At 37.0% G+C, this 17,771-nt stretch overlaps 1 protein-coding gene across 1 annotated transcript; it reads left to right on the forward strand.

The window, feature by feature from the left end:
• The first annotated feature begins 568 nt into the window (after nt 1–568).
• LOC127171498 (acetyl-coenzyme A thioesterase) lies at nt 569–13,921 on the forward strand. Its single transcript, XM_051120184.1, has 15 exons — nt 569–986; nt 3,322–3,391; nt 3,988–4,048; nt 4,141–4,242; nt 6,052–6,196; nt 6,625–6,784; nt 8,238–8,357; nt 8,538–8,688; nt 10,452–10,507; nt 10,605–10,668; nt 10,960–11,043; nt 11,127–11,260; nt 11,357–11,485; nt 11,570–11,696; nt 11,775–13,921. The coding sequence occupies exons 1-15, from the start codon at nt 800–802 to the stop codon at nt 11,913–11,915; spliced, it is 1,731 nt and encodes a 576-aa protein (XP_050976141.1). The 5' UTR covers nt 569–799; the 3' UTR covers nt 11,916–13,921.
• Nucleotides 13,922–17,771: the final 3,850 nt, after the last annotated feature.

Below are 17,771 nucleotides of genomic sequence, written 5' to 3' on the forward strand. Positions count from 1 at the left end.
TTTTTGAGGTTGCTTCATCCCGTAGACATGAAAAACAACCCGTGGCAACAGTGTTACAGTAGCCCGATTCCGCGGCAAAACCACAGACTTGGCAACACTGTTCTTCCCATAAGAGTGGATGAGGCCATTTGTAAATTTCATGGGTTTGACTTTCGGTCTCATCCACGTCCAGCTATTTTTAGCTGTACAAAACAACAGATTGGTGTCATACCATATTATTTTAATGTATTATCTTAATTATAAACAAACTGGTTTGTAGTGCAAACAGTTTTACCGTTTACTGCACGTTGTTATTCTTCTCAGATGAACCGGAAGTCTCGCTCGTAGGCTTACTTCAGCGTTGAAGAATAAGATGGATACCTTTCCTGTAGTCTTGCCTATTCTTATAGAATTAGAATGATTAAATCTTTATAGTTATCGTTCTTGGTGTGAACCAGCCTTTTCATAATTTTTTCCAATTCTGCCATCTTATATTACGTCAGTCGACACTGATTAGTTGTATTGCTCTCTCACATAAAACAAGTTAATAAACACACACACATGGCGATTACATCACAGCCCATGTGTCGTAACAGCAACTAACGTTACAGCACAGGTGTCTGTGTGTGTGTAGATACATAATGTTCTGCAGCTCGTAGAAGCTCAGGTATTCAGCTTGGCCGTTTGGCGAGCAACACGTGGTCACAGAGAACGTCCAAGTTGGCCAGAGCTGATGTCACCTGGCATCAGCCTTGATAAGAGCCCAGGAACGAGCTGACCTCCCGTTATTTCAACTCTCCACATCTCTGAGCGAGGCTTCATGGATCAAAACTGGTCAAGAGGAATTGTAGACACGGACGGATCCTGCGAGAAGGGACGGAAGAAAGGGTCCGGCCCGGTAGAGGTGCAGATGTGCCAGTCCATCCTGCCTTGCCATGCAAACCACCAGGGAGAACTGGGTGCGGGACAGCTGCTGAAGTGGATGGACACTATCGCCTGTCTGGCAGGCAAGTGTGGGGCTGTGTGCTGTAGATGCAGATGTGGGATTAAATTATTTGAATTGAATTATGGAATTGTTATATGTAATGTATAATCTGTGACTTTATCATTTGTGAGATTTGTTCTAAATTTAAACAGAACAACAGTTTTCAGTTAAAACATCTGTTTTGGCATTGAATAATAAGGTTGGATATGTCTATATGGGATATTTAGATTTGCATACTAAGTTATTTATTTTTTTTATTTTAATGAAAAAAAAAAAAAAATCGAATGATTAGGCTAAGATGCCCCTTTCAGAACTAGGACAGAAAGCCAGTGGTGGCATGTTGTAGATGGTGTTTTAATTCTCTAATGTAATAATTTCAGCTATAAAATAAGTTAATATTTAATATTTCAAGCATCTTTATGATTCATCACAACCTGTAGGGCAGTTGGTAAAATCCTTATGACTAAATGTGTAGTTTTTTGCTATTATGACATCAGTTTAATTAAAAATATCCACCTGCTTAGAATTAATAGAATTACACTATACAGTGTAAATTAAATTCTGTAATTCAGGGGTTCTGTTGTTTTAGTTTTTCCCTGATTATTATTATTGTATAATCATTTTAAATCATTAAAATATGTATTATTATTAAATATTACAGTTTGCTAAATAATTCAAATATTTATTATTGTTCTATTTTTTTAAATAGTTAAACGTGAAGATTACAATAAATAAAATCTCATTCTTTAATTATGTTTTTTTTTACATATTTAAATATTTTGTTTAAAAATAATTTTACATTTGTCAAAGTTATAAAATATTAAAATAATTGCATTTATAGATAAATTGTCAAAATATTTATTGTTATTAAATATAACAATAATTTGTTAAATAATTTAAATATTTACTATCATTATTGTATTTTTTGAAATTGTTAAATATAAAGATTACAATAAATAAATATAATCTCATTATTCAATTATTATATTTTTTTACATATTTAAAAAAAATAAAATTAAAATTAAAATAATTTTTAAGTTATTAAATATTAAAAGAATTGAAGTTATAGATAATTTGTCAAAAATATTTATTGTTATTATTCAATATTACAATATTTCATTAAATAATTCAGCTATTTATTTATTTTCATTATTCTTTTTTTAATTGTTAAATATGAATATTACAATAAATAAATAAAATGTCATTCTTCAATTACAATTTCTTTTTACATTTTAAAAAAGTATATATTTAAAAATAATTTTAAAATGATCCAAGTTATTAAATATCAAAAGAATTGAATTTATAGATAAATTGTCAAAACACTTACATTTACACAAAATAACTGATTTAGATTTTTATTTTTTGTGCAGTAACAACTAAATAAGCAAATGTTTATTTATTTCTCTTAATAATATGATGCATTGTCATCCTGTACATACTAAAGATAAAAATGTGACCCTGGACCACAAAACCAGTCATAAGGGTAATTTTTTTTTAAATTGAGATTTAATGCTGAATAAAAAAAAAAAAAAAAAAAAACTTTCCATTGTTTGGAAAAGTTTCTATTGGTTTATTAGGATAGGACAATAAATAGCTGAGATTAAAAAAAAAAAAAAAAAAAAAAAAAAATTGTCCATATGAATTTCTTAGTAATGCATATTATTAATCAAAAATTAAGTTTGGTTATATTTACGGAAGGAAATATCTTCATGAAACATGATATTTACTTAATATCCTAATGATTCATCAATAATTTTATATATATTTTTGTATAAAATTTTGCAATAGCCAAAAATAACAGTGTATTTTAGCTATTGCTACAAATATACCCGTGCTATTTAAGACTGGTTTTGCGGTCCAGGGTCACAAATATATAACAATTGAGCAATAAATGATAAATTGCATGAACATCCTATACTGTAAATCCATTTGGATAAAAGTTGCAAAAACATGAACAGCAAAACCTTGACTGACCTGCCGAAGCAGTAAAAATGTCCTTATTCCAAAACAACCTAGTTGTGTTATCAACCCATTAGAGTAGGTTGAGATAAGCAACCTACCTTTGGACTATAAAGGAGAAAGGTAACTAGCATCCATCCACCTTTTACCCACAAATCCTGTGTGAATCCATCACTATAGAAAAGGGGTTTGAGGAAGGCACACATCAATGATTTACACATGTCCTCTCAGATAGCAGACGCTCCATCTCTTTCCTGTTTCTGCTCCAGTTAGATGCATGAAATATAAATAACGGTGACAAGCAGATTTGAACAATACGTGTGTCCCCGTCTTTGAGGGTTTATATAGTGGTTCATGTTATAAATCTCTCTTCTTTTTTCCTCATTTCTTCTTTTAAGCTGAAAGACATGCAGGAATGGCGTGTGTAACGGCTTCCATGGATGATATCCAGTTTGAAGAGACCGTAAGGTACTAGAATGTGTCCTTCCTCATCACTTAAAAGAAGATTTACTCACCCTCAGGCAGTCCAAGATGTAGATGAGTTTGTTTACATCACTCGTTCACCAATGGATCCTCTGCAGTGAATGGGTGCCGTCAGAGTAAGAGTCCAAACAGCTGATAAAAATATCATAATAATACATAAACAACACCTTCATGATGGATTTGTTTCTTAGAAACATGCAGTTTTTCACTTCACAAGATGTTAATTGATGGACTGGAGTGGTGTGGATTACTTCTGGATTATTGTGATGTTTTTATCAGATGTTTGGACTCTCATTCTGACGGCACCCATTCACTACAGAGGATCCATTGCTGAGCAAGTGATATAATGCTAAATTTCTTCAAATCTGTAACAAGAACATCTACATCTTGTATGACCTGAGAGTACATGACTTATCCAAGTAGGACATCATTGTTAATCCTGAAACACTCTTGGCAACCAATCAGATTTTAGTCACAATTCCAAGGTCATGTTTAGTGAACATTGAATTAAGTCCTTCTTGAGTATCTCATGTTATGTGATAAATTGATCTGTTATCATATCACAACTCTTTGTATTTCAGGGTTGGGCAGGTTATCAATATCAAAGCCAGAGTAAACAGGGCTTTCAACACAAGTATGGAGGTAATATAAGACAAAACACATTTGCAGTATTAAATATTAACGGAAGAACTATAATGCATTCCTGTGTCTGATCAGGCCACTGTTTTTATCAGGTAGGCATCTATGTAACTGTACAGGAGGTGCTCACCGGGGTCACCAAGAGGGTTTGTGTGGCCTTCTCCACGTTTGTTGCCAAACCAACAGGAACACACAAGGTGAGGAAACACAATCACAAATGCACCCTAGAATTTAGGGTAAATTACCCTATTAAGGGATTAGTTCACTTTTAGAATAAAAAATTTCCTGATAATTTACTTACCCCCATGTCATCCAAGATGTTCTTGTCTTTCTTTCTTCTGTTGAAAAGAAATGTAGGTTTTAGAGAAATAAAACTGCAGGATTTTTCTCCATATAGTGGACTTTAATATGTTGAAGGTCCAAATTGCAGTTTCAGCACAGCTTCAGAGGGCTCTACACAATCCCAGGCAACGAATAAGGGTCTTATCTAGCAAAACGGTGTGCCATTTTTAAAAAATAAAAAATAAAATAAAAATGTATATACTTTTGAACCACAAATGCTTGTCTTGCACTAGCTCGACCAGACGCATTGTGTAATCATGTACGCGTGACGTAGGTGGAAGTACCGACCCAGTGTTTACAAATGCCCTCTGACTAAAAAAGTTAAAACAACGATGTCGAACGATTTTGAAGCTGGAGGAGAAAATGAGATGGAGTTTTTTGCTCTACCCTACCTTTTTGAACCGGAATACACAGATGAAGAATTAACCACATGACCTTTCCAGCGTAATAGCTAGCGCGCAGAGCTAGTGCAAGACAAGCATTTGTGGTTAAAAAATATATACATTTTAATTTTATTTAGAAAATGACTATCATTTTGCTAGATAAGACTGTTATTCCTCAACTGGGATTGTGTAAAGCTCTTTGGTCTAAAGCTGCATTGAACTGCATTTTGGATCTTCAACCCGTTGATCCCCCATAAAGTCCGCTATATGGAATGTTTTCCTCAAAACCCTTAATTTCCTTTCAACTGAAAAAAAGAAAGACGGAATATCTTAGATGACATGTGAGTGAGTAAATTATCAGGAAATTTTTATTCTGGAAGTGAATTAATACTTCAAGTCCCCTCAAATCACAATTTTATGCTACTGATGAAAAGTTTTGGTTATTTCCAAGAAATGGCAACCTTTTGAAGTTTATATTCATCAAAGAACCTAGAAAAAACAAACAAACATGGTTTCCACAAAAATATTAAGCAGCACAACTGTTTTCAACATTGATAGTAATAAGTGTTTCTTGAGCTGCAAGAAGACTGGAGTAACGATGCGTTGCATCACCGGAATGATTTACATTTTCAAATATGTTCAAGTAGAAAACAGTTATTTTAAATTGTAATAATATTTTACAATTTTACTGTATTTTTTTATCAAATAAATGCAGCCCTGGTGAGCATAAAAGAGACTTATTTTACATAAAAATTTGATTAATAGATAAATGTAAATGCTGCAAAATGCAACACTTTGATTTTGATATTTTTTTTTTATATTGGTCAGCTTAACTAACTTAAAGACCTAATGATGGATTAAGAACAAATATTGATTACAGTTGTAATATTTGGCATTTTTTCCACAGTCTGAGAATTAAAACTTACTCATGGGGAAGATTTATAATTTTTTTTTAAAAATGTTATGAATATCACTGTTATGTGCAACAGTAGCTGAAGATAATCATTAAATCCATCCAGAATATTGCTTTAAAATGCCAAGTAAAAATCTTAACACATCACATTTGATTTATTAATTTTATTTAGCAATATTAAGAAAATTTTGTAACTAGATACTTATAAAATAGCATCTTTGTAGGACATCTCAAACAGCAAAATTATAATGTGACATCCACAGTGACTGTCAGAAAGTAGTGACATATGATATAATTTCTCTCTTGCTTTGACTTTGTATATAAAAATAGAATTATTCCTAAACATTCATTGATGTCTATTCCTGCAGGTGTCTCTGAAACCCTTAGACATTCAGGGCTCTGTTGAGGAAATGCTGGAATATTCACTAGCTTCAGAGAGACGACGACTCCGTCTCTACAATGAAGAGGCCTTCAAGAACCTCATGAAGGACTATTACAACCTTCAAGATAGGGGTTAGCGTTTTACTTCAACTCTATCATAATATACTTGTGTCTGCTGATGAGATTCTGTGATGGGTGGTGTATCAAATGATCTGCAAGCTATTATGTCACACCTCAGTTTACTCCAGGAGATTGAACTTCTAAGAACTTCACCAAGTCATGGAAACAAACTTCATTGGTTGTTCATTGGCAGTAAATCCTCAAAGAACAAATGGTGTGACATTTGCTACTAAAATCACTGGCCAAACACACTCAGTGTCCCCAGTGGAAACAATCCAATGATAGAGTCAGCCAGAGGACAGACGTGAGACTCAACAAGAGCCACAACAACCACAACTTGGCAGTGGGATCAGAAGTTCCAATGTGCCGACCTTCATGACAGCGTCAATCTAAAACAGTGCTGCTAAGTTTATGCTGAACAGGATGTGTTGACATTTCAGGACTGTGTAGCAGGAAGCCCATCACGCCTGTGGTGTCCACTGAGCTCATGCGGGTCGAGAGCATCGAGCTGGTGCTGCCACCACATGCCAATCACCATGGAAACACATTTGGAGGACAGATCATGGCCTGGATGGAGAACGTAGCTACAGTAGCAGCCAGGTACCACATCCAGAAATATACAAATTAATATATATATATAACGACAATTTTTTCTATTTATCATTCGTTATAGTGTTCTGTCCTTTGTTCTGTCATTCTATCTAGTGTTCTATCTATCTATCTATCTATCTATCTATCTATCTGTCTATCTATCTATCTATCTATCTATCTATCGTTCTATCGTTCTATCGTGCTGTTGTTTGTTCTACCATTCTATCTATCTATCTATCCATCTATCCATCTATCTATCTATCTATCTATCTATCTATTGTTTGTTCGTTCGTTCGTTCTGTTGTTTGTTCTATCGTTCTATCTTTTTGTCTATCGTTCTATCTGTTGTTCTATCATTTTGTTGTTTGTTCTACCATTCTATCTATCTATCTATCTATCTATGTATCATTCGTTCGTTTCTTCATTCTGTTGTTTGTTCTATCCTTCTATCTTTTTGTCTATCGTTCTATCTTTTTGTCTATCGTTCTATCTTTTTGTCTATCGTTCTATCTGTTATTCTATCGTTCTGTTGTTTGTTCTACCATTCTATCTATCTATCTATCTATCTGTCTATCTATCGTTCATTCGTTCGTTCTATCATTCTGTTGCTCATTCTATCTATCTATCTATCATTCGTTTGTTTATTCTATCTATCTGTTGTTCGTTCTGTCATTCTATCTAGCTTTCACTTGTTCGTTCCATCTGTCATTCTATCCATCTGTCTGTCGTTCTATCTATTGCTCATGCGTTCTTTCTGTTTCTCATTCTACCGTTTTAACTAGTGTTCTGTTGTTCTGTCTATCTAGCTATCATTCGTTCGTTCGTTCTTTCTACCATTCTGTTGTTCTTTCTATTGTTCTATCATTCTGTTGTTTGTTCTACCATTTTATCTAGCATTCTGTCTAGCGTTCTATCTATCTGTTGTTCTATCTGTCTATCATTCGTTCTACCCTTCTGTCATTCATTATGTCTAGCTTTATGTCGTAACTATCTAGAGTTCCATCTGTCTATCTATCTATCTCTCTATCTATCTATCTGTCTATCTATCTATCTATCTATCTATCTATCTATCTATCTATCTATCCATCTATCATTCGTTCATGGGTTTGTTCTTTCTACCCTTCTGTTGTTCTTCCTATCATTCAATCTATCGTTCTATCATTCTGTTCATATTACCATTTTATCTAGCATTCTGTCATTTGTTCTGTCTAGCTTTATGTCGTTCTATCTAGAGTTCTATCTATCGATCTATCTATCATGGCCTTACAACCTTCAAACTTAAAGCTTCAAAACTTTTTCATTCTTTCTGGTCAGCCTTCCTTAAGTCATCATCGAAGTTTGTCTAACCGTGAAAGTTTGTCTATACTTGAAATTATTTTAATAAATTTACACAAAGCATATCTCTATAATCTGTAGATTTAAATCTGCATTTCATCATCTATGCATGTTTCTGTTCTCCCAGTCGTTTGTGTGGCTACTATCCTTCTCTCGGAGCTGTGGACATGTTTCGTTTCCGAGGTCCGTCCAGTGTCGGTGACAGACTGGTGTTCAAAGCGATGGTCAATAATGCCTTTCAGACCAGGTACAGTAGCTGCATAAACCTGACTGCTATAGATGTGCAATCATAAACAAAACAACCTTCTTTTGAAGAATTCAATTGTCAGTACTGTTAAAGACAACATGGATTTGTAAATGGGATATTATGATGTCATATCGAATGATGTATATTTTAAATACATTGTTCTTTCATTCCATGCCTCAGTGTGGAGGTGGGTGTTCGGGTGGAGGCGTATAACTGTGAGGAGTGGAATGAGGGAACACCAAGACACATCAATAGTGCCTCCATGATTTATTACATCCCAGGACGTGATGGTGAGAAACAGAGGTTTCCTGACGTCACCTACACAACTCTTGTGAGTTATTTACACGTTCAACAACACAAGAACAGTTTTATATATATATATATATATATATATACAGTGGGTACGGAAAGTATTCAGACCCCCTTAAATTTTTCACTCTTTGCTTTATTGCAGCCATTTGCTAAAATCATTTAAGTTCATTTTTTTCCTCATTAATGTACACACAGCACCCCATATTGACAGAAAAACACAGAGTTGTTGACATTTTTGCAGATTTATTAAAAAAGAAAAATTTAAATATCACATGGTCCTAAGTATTCAGACCCTTTGCTCAGTATTTAGTAGAAGCACCCTTTTGATCTAATACAGCCATGAGTCTTTTTGGGAAAGATGCAACAAGTTTTTCACAACTGGATTTGGGGATCCTCTGCCATTCCTCCTTGCAGATCCTCTCCAGTTCTCTCAGGTTGGATGGTAAACGTTGGTGGACAGCCATTTTTAGGTCTCTCCAGAGATGCTCAATTGGGTTTAAGTCAGGGCTCTGGCTGGGCCATTCAAGAACAGTCACAGAGTTGTTGTGAAGTCACTCCTTTGTTATTTTAGCTGTGTGCTTAGGGTCATTGTCTTGTTGGAAGGTAAACCTTCGGCCCAGTCTGAGGTCCTGAGCACTCTGGAGAAGGTTTTCGTCCAGGATATCCCTGTACTTGGCCGCATTCATCTTTCCCTCGATTGCAACCAGTCGTCCTGTCCCTGCAGCTGAAAAACACCCCCACAGCATGATGCTGCCACCACCATGCTTCACTGTTGGGACTGTATTGGACAGGTGATGAGCAGTGCCTGGTTTTCTCCACACATACCGCTTAGAATTAAGGCCAAAAAGTTCTATCTTGGTCTCATCAGACCAGAGAATCTTATTTCTCACCATATTGGAGTCCTTCAGGTGTTTTTTTAGAAAACTCCATGCGGGCTTTCATGCGTCTTGCACTGAGGAGAGGCTTCCGTCGGGCCACTCTGCCATAAAGCTCCGACTGGTGGAGGGCTGCAGTGATGGTTGACTTTCTACAACTTTCTCCCATCTCCCGACTGCATCTCTGGAGCTCAGCCACAGTGATCTTTGGGTTCTTCTTTACCTCTCTCACCAAGGCTCTTCTCCCCCGATTGCTCAGTGTGGCCGGACAGCCAGCTCTAGGAAGGGTTCTGGTTGTCCCAGACGTCTTCCATTTAAGGATTATGGAGGTCACTGTGCTCTTAGGAACCTTAAGTGCAGCAGAAATTTTTTTGTAGCCTTGGCCAGATCTGTGCCTTGCCACAATTCTGTCTCTGAGCTCTTCAGGCAGTTCCTTTGACCTCATGATTCTCATTTGCTCTGACACGCACTGTGAGCTGTAAGGTCTTATATAGACAGCTGTGTGGCTTTCCTAATCAAGTCCAATCAGTATAATCAAACACAGCTGAACTCAAATGAAGGTGTAGAACCATCTCAAGGATGATCCGAAGAAATGGACAGCACCTGAGTTAAATACATGAGTGTCACAGCAAAGGGTCTGAATACTTAGGACCATGTGATATTTCAGTTTTTCTTTTTTAATAAATCTGCAAAAATGTCAACAATTCTGTGTTTTTCTGTCAATATGGGGTGCTGTGTGTACATTAATGAGGAAAAAAAATGACCTTAAATGATTTTAGCAAATGGCTGCAATATAACAAAGAGTGAAAAATTTAAGGGGGTCTGAATACTTTCCGTACCCACTGTATATATATATATAACAGCTCTGAGCCTCACTTAAAGGCACTGTATCATTTTATTTTTTCAGGATGGAGAAAGACGATTTATTGGTGCTATTGTCAGGAAGAGAATTCGCATGGCCAGGTACTTTTTGTACAAAACATTCACAAAAAAATTAAAGTGAAAACTTAATCTTTAGATCCCTCATTGTTTAAGAAACATACCAAATTTATCTTTTCAGAAAACACATTTTGTACTCAAAAGACGAGGGACCAATTTCTGTGCCTTGGGACAGAAGTAATCAGGTAGCACAAAAAAAAAATTAATAATAATAATAATTGCATAATCATTAACAAAAATAGGCAGTGGCTACATTTAGAGTGAAACAGAATAAAATAATTTTGCTTTAAAAAAATAATACAAAAAAATAATACATTTAATAATTTTGCTTTTTTTTTAATTATATTGAGGTATTATAAATAATAAAAAAAAACTCCCTCAACATACTGCATACTACATACTGCTTATTCCAAACATACCTATTGTTACTGAGCAGGACAAATCTTCTGTACATGTAACATCTCTGCCCTCTACAGGTGTATTTGGGATATAACAACGTGGCGGCTCTCACAGTCTTAGCTGGAAAGCGAGGCTGGGAGGCCAGTAACATCAACGATAAGGTCATCACTTTGTGTATTCCATATGATGCATCTACATATGTCTAACATTTGGCTAACATGCTGAATTTACTTGTGTTTTGCAGTTAGGAGTCTATGTGCATGAGGAGGCAGATATGCTGTGCTTAAAAGTTGAAATGAAGGTCAAAACGACGGCTTTTCATGCTTTCTTGCTGCTCACTGACCTGCAGTTACGGCCACAGTGGGACAAAAACTATTTGTAGGCTAACAACAGTTTATTACATCCCTGTGTTATAAGTTGTGCAATGACATGAAATTGTTTCTCACCATCTGCATCCTTCCGTATGTCTTCCAGGAGCTGTGAAGAGGTTGAGAAAGCAGATGAAGAGGAAACTATTTATCACATTAAATGCACCACAGTCAACGGAAGCAAAAGTCGGGACTTTGTGGTTTTGTTGTCTAAAAGGCAACCCTGCAAAGATGGGTATGATTTCATAAGTACTTTCTCTGCAAGTTTTTATTTTTGGGTGAACTGCTCCTGACTCAAACTGTATTTTTATCATCACAGAGACCCGTATGTCGTAGCGCTCCGGTCAGTCACCGTGGCAACAGTTCCACCGGATGAGAACTGTATTCGGAGCGAAGTTAAATGTGCAGGATTCCTCGTTCATGAAATAGGCTATTCAACATGCAAGGTAGTAACTATAACAACTGAAGCTGAATAAAAACATCACGCTTGTGCTTAATCTGATCATTTCTGATCACTGTTCTAGGTGTCGTACTACAACCAGGTGACTTCTGGAGTTCTGCCCTATGTGGAGGGAAACTTAGCTGGCTGGTCCAAATCTATGGAGGAGACGGCGATGTCCTGTGTGGCATTTCTGGAGCAGGATTTGCTGATCACACAGTTCTGATGCACACACGTTTCGCAATTCTACAACAGTTACTTAAAGGGGTCATCGGATGCTAAATTCACTTTTTCATGTTGTTTGAACATTAATGTGTGTTGGCAGTGTATGTACAAATCTACCCTATAATGATAAAAATCCATGCAGTGGTTTTTAATTAATCTGTAAAAATAATATCCCCTTGTTCAAATCAAGCCATTCTCAGATGCCTGTCATTGTGCCGTCACACCGACAGAGGCCGCGCCCACAACAGTTGATTGACATGAGCTCTTACCTCAGACCAGCTGTTACAGTCCAGTAACTTTCCATGTTTTGAAGCCAGAGCAGGGACGTAAGTTAGACAAGAATATCTCTGATTGAGGTGTTGTGTTGCTGGATGTAATAATGAACATAGTGGTCGTCATTTACTCCCGACATCTGAGCCGCTGAACATGCAGTAGATTATGTTTGTTTGTGAAGGGAATGCGCCTCCTGATCTACATATATCCATCTATGTTCGCGCGAATCATTCATGATCCAGCTTCACTTACAGCAGAAGTGAGTATAAGTGTTTTTTTATGAATCTTTGCGATCGCCTTTCCTTACAACGTGGTAGTTAGGAAGTTTAGCGGCTAAACGCAGCTAAATGCGGCTAATGTTAACAAGACTGTCTTCCCACAGAGAGAAGAGAGGGGCGGGGCAAGCAGAGCTCATTTGCATTAAAAGGAACAACCCCTTAGAATGAGATGATTTTTGCAGAGCTGATTTTGGCAAGGAAAAAAGGGTGTTGTTTTACAAAACTATTGAGAATTTTTCATCAAAGTATATTAGAGACTTTTCATTAAGACCCTAAAGAATCATATCAACTTGTGGAAAATGGGCATCCGATGACCCCTTTAAAAAAAAAAAAAAAAAAAAAAAAATATATATATATATATATATATATATATATATAAAATCAATTATAGCATTGCATGTATTTTTAAAGACCCATTTACACCAAGAATGATAACTATAAAGCCAACTAAAATGATATCTATATTAGATATTAAGAATTATAGTTGTAGTGTGGATTTCGCTATTCTCATAGAATTTTACAGTATATATTTTGTAGTGTCTATGGTGTCGACAGGTTTGAAGGCTGCTAAAAAAACCCATTAATATCTATGGAACAATATGCATCATATGACTAAACGTGCGTTATCATTTTCACAGTCCACACTCTTAAAAGTTTCTTTATAAAGCTCACTGGAAACAATGCTGCCTCAATGAATGTAGACACGACCTGCAGTTATTTCAACAAGAACTGAGGTCACGATAACATTTGTGACAATTAAAAAATAATGAATATTGTCAATTACAGCATTGCAAGTAGATCTTAACCTTATGTGTCTAAGTTTTGCATTTACAGTAAGCTTAGAACAGAAGACAAAAGTCAAAGATTTATGTGTAAACAATTAAATTATTAAAGAATACAGTCGTCAGATTGTTGTAGATATGTAGCTATTTTGACGAAAGTGACATGCAGTTGTATTTCGATGTCAAATTAAAATGAATTACCATTGTATTATCAAGGGTTCAAAAGAAAGAGAGTGCTAAAACCCAAATTCAGTTTGAGAAACCTGTAGTAGTAATTATTTACATTTTATCAGTCGGGACGGATTTTGCGGTTATTTGTTTATATACGTCATTCGTCTGTGCGTGTCACGTCATGTCCATACATAAAGAAAAGTAGCTCGACTTAAGATGAAAGTTACAACGAACGAGAAAAACTCACTAGGAACTGCTCAAAACAGCAATAGCAAAACATATACTGTATATATTTATTTGCCCTTCTACTCTGATAAGACATCGCATTTATAACCCTGTTAAAACCGCAGTTACCCACGTCGACTAGCAGCGGGAAAATACAAAATAATGTTCTAGTGCAAAATGCTTGCAGATTTAATTTTAACCGCTAGAGGGCCAAAAGTTATGCCAAACACACTTAACACTCTTCTATAGAGTATATTTGTACAAAGGTATCTTGTAAATAAATGCTGCTTTCATAATGAAATTCTCTTGTCTTTCTTGAGCATATAAATGAAAACAAACATGCTTCATAATTAAAACTTAGATTTCTAATTCAGCCACATACTGTATGTTATGTCCACAACCCTTAGACAATTTCATAATGAGATCATTTACTTGCTATTTAAGATCCTCAAGACGGGAACAGTCACTTTTGTTTGTGTCTAAAAACATCCGAGGCCATCGGTGAGTCATTGGTGACTCCATAATCGCAAAAAACAAATCTAAATTACAACAATCAGTATATAGTCCATTTCCCCTCAATCAGCTGTGGATCTGAACACCATCAGCTTGTCTTTTTTGGCTGTGTTTTCTTCAGTAATTACCTAGAAAAGAACTGCATTAATACGATAAGTCATCAGGTTTGATTTCTTCATACATTTTAAGTGTCCAAACATCTCAATCAACTCAAAAAAAAGTATGCTGGTGAAACTAAACTCAATCCACTTGTCTTGTTTAGAGAGCAAGTTGCAGTTTTGTTGCAGTTTGTCTGATATTGTTTTATTATTGTAATTTGTAAAAGTACCCTTGGTCTTAGCTGGTTTAAACTGAAAGTAGCTGGTCTCCCAGCCTGGCCAGGCTGGGATAGTGGCTAAAACCCCTCTAGAACCAGCCTGCTGACCAGCTATGACCTAGTCTGGGTTTAGCCGTTTTTTTTTTTTTTTTCAGTTGTGTCAATTGTGTGCTTCATTACGTTTAAATGTGTTCTTTTAAATAATAGTAGGGTTTTAAGTTTTCGTTTTCATTCGCCATACCTCTTTTGCATTTACATGTTCCAGAGAGAGTTGGTACACTCGTTTTTACGTTCTTGCTTTTTTAATTTTGCTGCAGTTTGTCTTGTGTTATGCGAATGGCTGTCTGAACGACCCCTTTTTGTTTTTGCATTAATCCACTTTTACTGGCTTCTTGTGGTTTGAGTCACTTAAAAAAATAAAAAGTCACTTAGAAAAAGTACTGTATTATACTCGGCAAAGGTGGGCTATAACCTTGAGAAGGAGTGATTCTCTGACGTGAGGTCATGAGAGCAGGGTATCTGCGTGACGTCATGATGAGAGACAGTGAGGCACGCTCAGTGAGACTGGAGTCAGTTCATTCTGGTGACTGATGGGCAAACTTCTAGAAAACGTTTAGAAAAAGAAAGTACTTACATATTCGAATTCTCATTTTCTTTTTAAAATATTAAAAGCAATTATAAAAGCAATGGAACAAACATCCAAGCGCATGTTTGTTCCATTGCTGCTAGCAGTGTCTTTTGGACTTGAAGCAGAGCAGATATAGAAAAGAGCATTTTTGTGTAGTTTGGGTGACTTATCGTATCTAAAACATGTTTGACTCTTGTTGTGGTAAGTTCATACCGCGTGTTTTCTGGCTGATGGTATTGTCATGAACTTTATCATTTAAAATATTAGCGGAGGCCTGTAGAGTCTGAAATGTAGTTCTTGGGTTGTCTGCCATTTCTCTGAGCTTTACATGGTCTGATCTTGGAGTGAATTTTCTGGGACGTCCACTCCTGGAAGGAGAGGTGTCTGTTTTAAATGTCTTCCACTTGTGAATAAACTTCAAATTGTTTGGAAATTGCCGTATTACTCTTCTCAGATTGATGGCAGCAACAATTGCTTCTCTAAGATGATTGCTGATGTCTTACCTCCTTGGCATTGTGTTAACACACACCTGAAGGCTCCAGACCAGCAAACTGCCAAAGCTTATGCTTTTATAGAGGCGCTCAGACTTGCTGATGATCAGTTAATCAAAGATATTTGATTAGCAATGCTTGACTGTTATTTACCCTCTTAATTCCGATGTTAACAGTAAGGGTGTCCTAACTTTGTCACGCATGGCTTTTCCATTTTGGCTTTATTTTTGTTCAGTAAATAATGACACGGTGCAATTTGTCATGTGTTTTGTTTTTTATCTGAGGTTTTATTTTCAAAATTTTAAGACCAGCCAAGGACCAGTTTTTATTAATGATGTCCTGATAAGGAAAACCATGGAATTCAACAGGGTGTCCTAACTTTTCACATGACTATATATATAGATACACACATATATGTACATTTTGAATAACATTTTTTGTTGTTTTTTTTTTTTTTTTTTTACTTACTTTTTACAAGCTGGTAGATGTGTGTTACGGATGTGGAAGGACACACTCACACAAGGGGTTTCTTCAGCTTTTTTTTATCCACAGCATCTTTTTGATAGAAAAAGGGGTACAAATCAGGTTGGCTGTAGACAATATACTGCAGACATACATATGACCACAGCAGTGACACTCAAATCTGCTGCCATAAAACAACAATAGAAAACAACGTGAAAACTGGGCCCCCAAATTGACACTGGGGCCCCACAAAGCTATGGGCCCTATGCACTCTATTACCCTTTTCCCCCCAAAAGAAAGAAGAAGGTCAAGGACGCAGCCAAAGTCACCTTCCTCTACTCCTCTGTCACCCCCATGGTGTTATTCGGCCCCACTCTATCTCTATGCAGAGAGGAAAAGGAGAGAGCTAGGTCCTGCCGAGGCTGGACAGCCCAAAAAGAAGTCACGTGCTTGCTTTCCAGTTGCCCGTTTAGCCCCAGTCATTGGAAGTGATGTTCATGCTGGGCCTGTCCTTTCCACTCAGCACATGAGCGGCGACCTGCCACTCAGAAGACTTAGACCACTTGCCACCTGGCTCCACGCTTGGAAAGCCATCCAGAGTGTGTCAAGTTGGGTTCTGCAGACCATAGAATAAGGTTTCTCACTCCAGTTCGATCACAGACCCCCTCCCTTCAGAGGTATTATTCAAACTTTGGTACAGGACAATGATTCTCACATTCTCCTGGCCGAAGTGCAAAGTCTGCTTGCAAAGGGAGCCGTGGAGACAGTTCCTCTAGTGAACAGCAAGTCAGGCTGTCATAGCCACTACTTCTTTGTTCCCAAAAAAGATGGCGGGCTCAGGCCTATCCTCGATCTCAGGCATCTGAAGCGTGCGCTCATGAAACGCCTGTTTGGGATGCTGATGTACAGAGAGGCCAGCAGGTTAGTGCTGTGCAGGTAAACCTCACTCCCCTGATCTCAAGAGGTGCATTAGTGACTGATGCTAGTGGCTGCAGTCTATAGTCTCCCATGCCAGGAGACTATAGACTGCAGGTTTAAATACCACTCAGAGCATGTGCGAGTAGGACCCATGGGTTACATTGGTGCTATGTCCCGGATGGGAGTGAGGTTTAGGGGGGTGAGTGTAACGGAGGTAAACCTCATTCCTTGATCTCGAGGCGCACTAGCGTCTGACGCTGTGAGTAGGACCCAGGGGGGTTACACTGACTTTGAAACAGATTCTTGTGCAAATATGACCTGGGGAAAGGTTTTTATCAGTGGATTTGAAAGACGCTTTCACATCCAGATAACTCCTCATCACAGATCATTCTTGAGATTCATGTTCAAGGGCGTGGCTTATCAATGTACAGTCCTGTCATTCAGACTTCCCCTTGGGAAAGTCTCTTGGACTTACCCCTCACCTGTTTCAAACAGGTGTCCCATTGGGACTGATCTCCAGAAAGAAGGTAGTCACAACGTATGCCTCCAGCTCAGGTTGGGGAGCACTAAATGAAGGCAGGAACTGGAGCAATTAAACTGGAGCAACACCTGCACATCAACTGCTTTGAGATGATGGCAGTTTTTTTAATCCTAGAAAAAAACCCTGCCAGCCTTAAGAGGACACTACATCCTGGTCCGTTTGGACAACATGACAGTGGTAGCCTTTATAAAGTAGGTTTCAGATCACGCTTCCTTTACAGGATGGCAAGACGCTGCATCCTATGGGCACATTGCAGCCT

The sequence above is a fragment of the Labeo rohita genome, chromosome 10 (genome assembly GCF_022985175.1).
Source record: "Labeo rohita strain BAU-BD-2019 chromosome 10, IGBB_LRoh.1.0, whole genome shotgun sequence".
NCBI classification, from domain to species: Eukaryota; Metazoa; Chordata; class Actinopteri; order Cypriniformes; family Cyprinidae; genus Labeo; species Labeo rohita.

Coding starts and splice junctions, on each gene's coding strand:
- LOC127171498 (XM_051120184.1), top strand. CDS start 800: ATGGATCAAAACTGGTCAAGAGGAATTGTAGACACGGACGGATCCTGC. Junction 4,049..4,140: donor CTTTCAACACAAGTATGGAG/GTAATATAAGAC, acceptor TGTTTTTATCAG/GTAGGCATCTATGTAACTGT. Junction 10,669..10,959: donor CTTGGGACAGAAGTAATCAG/GTAGCACAAAAA, acceptor TGCCCTCTACAG/GTGTATTTGGGATATAACAA.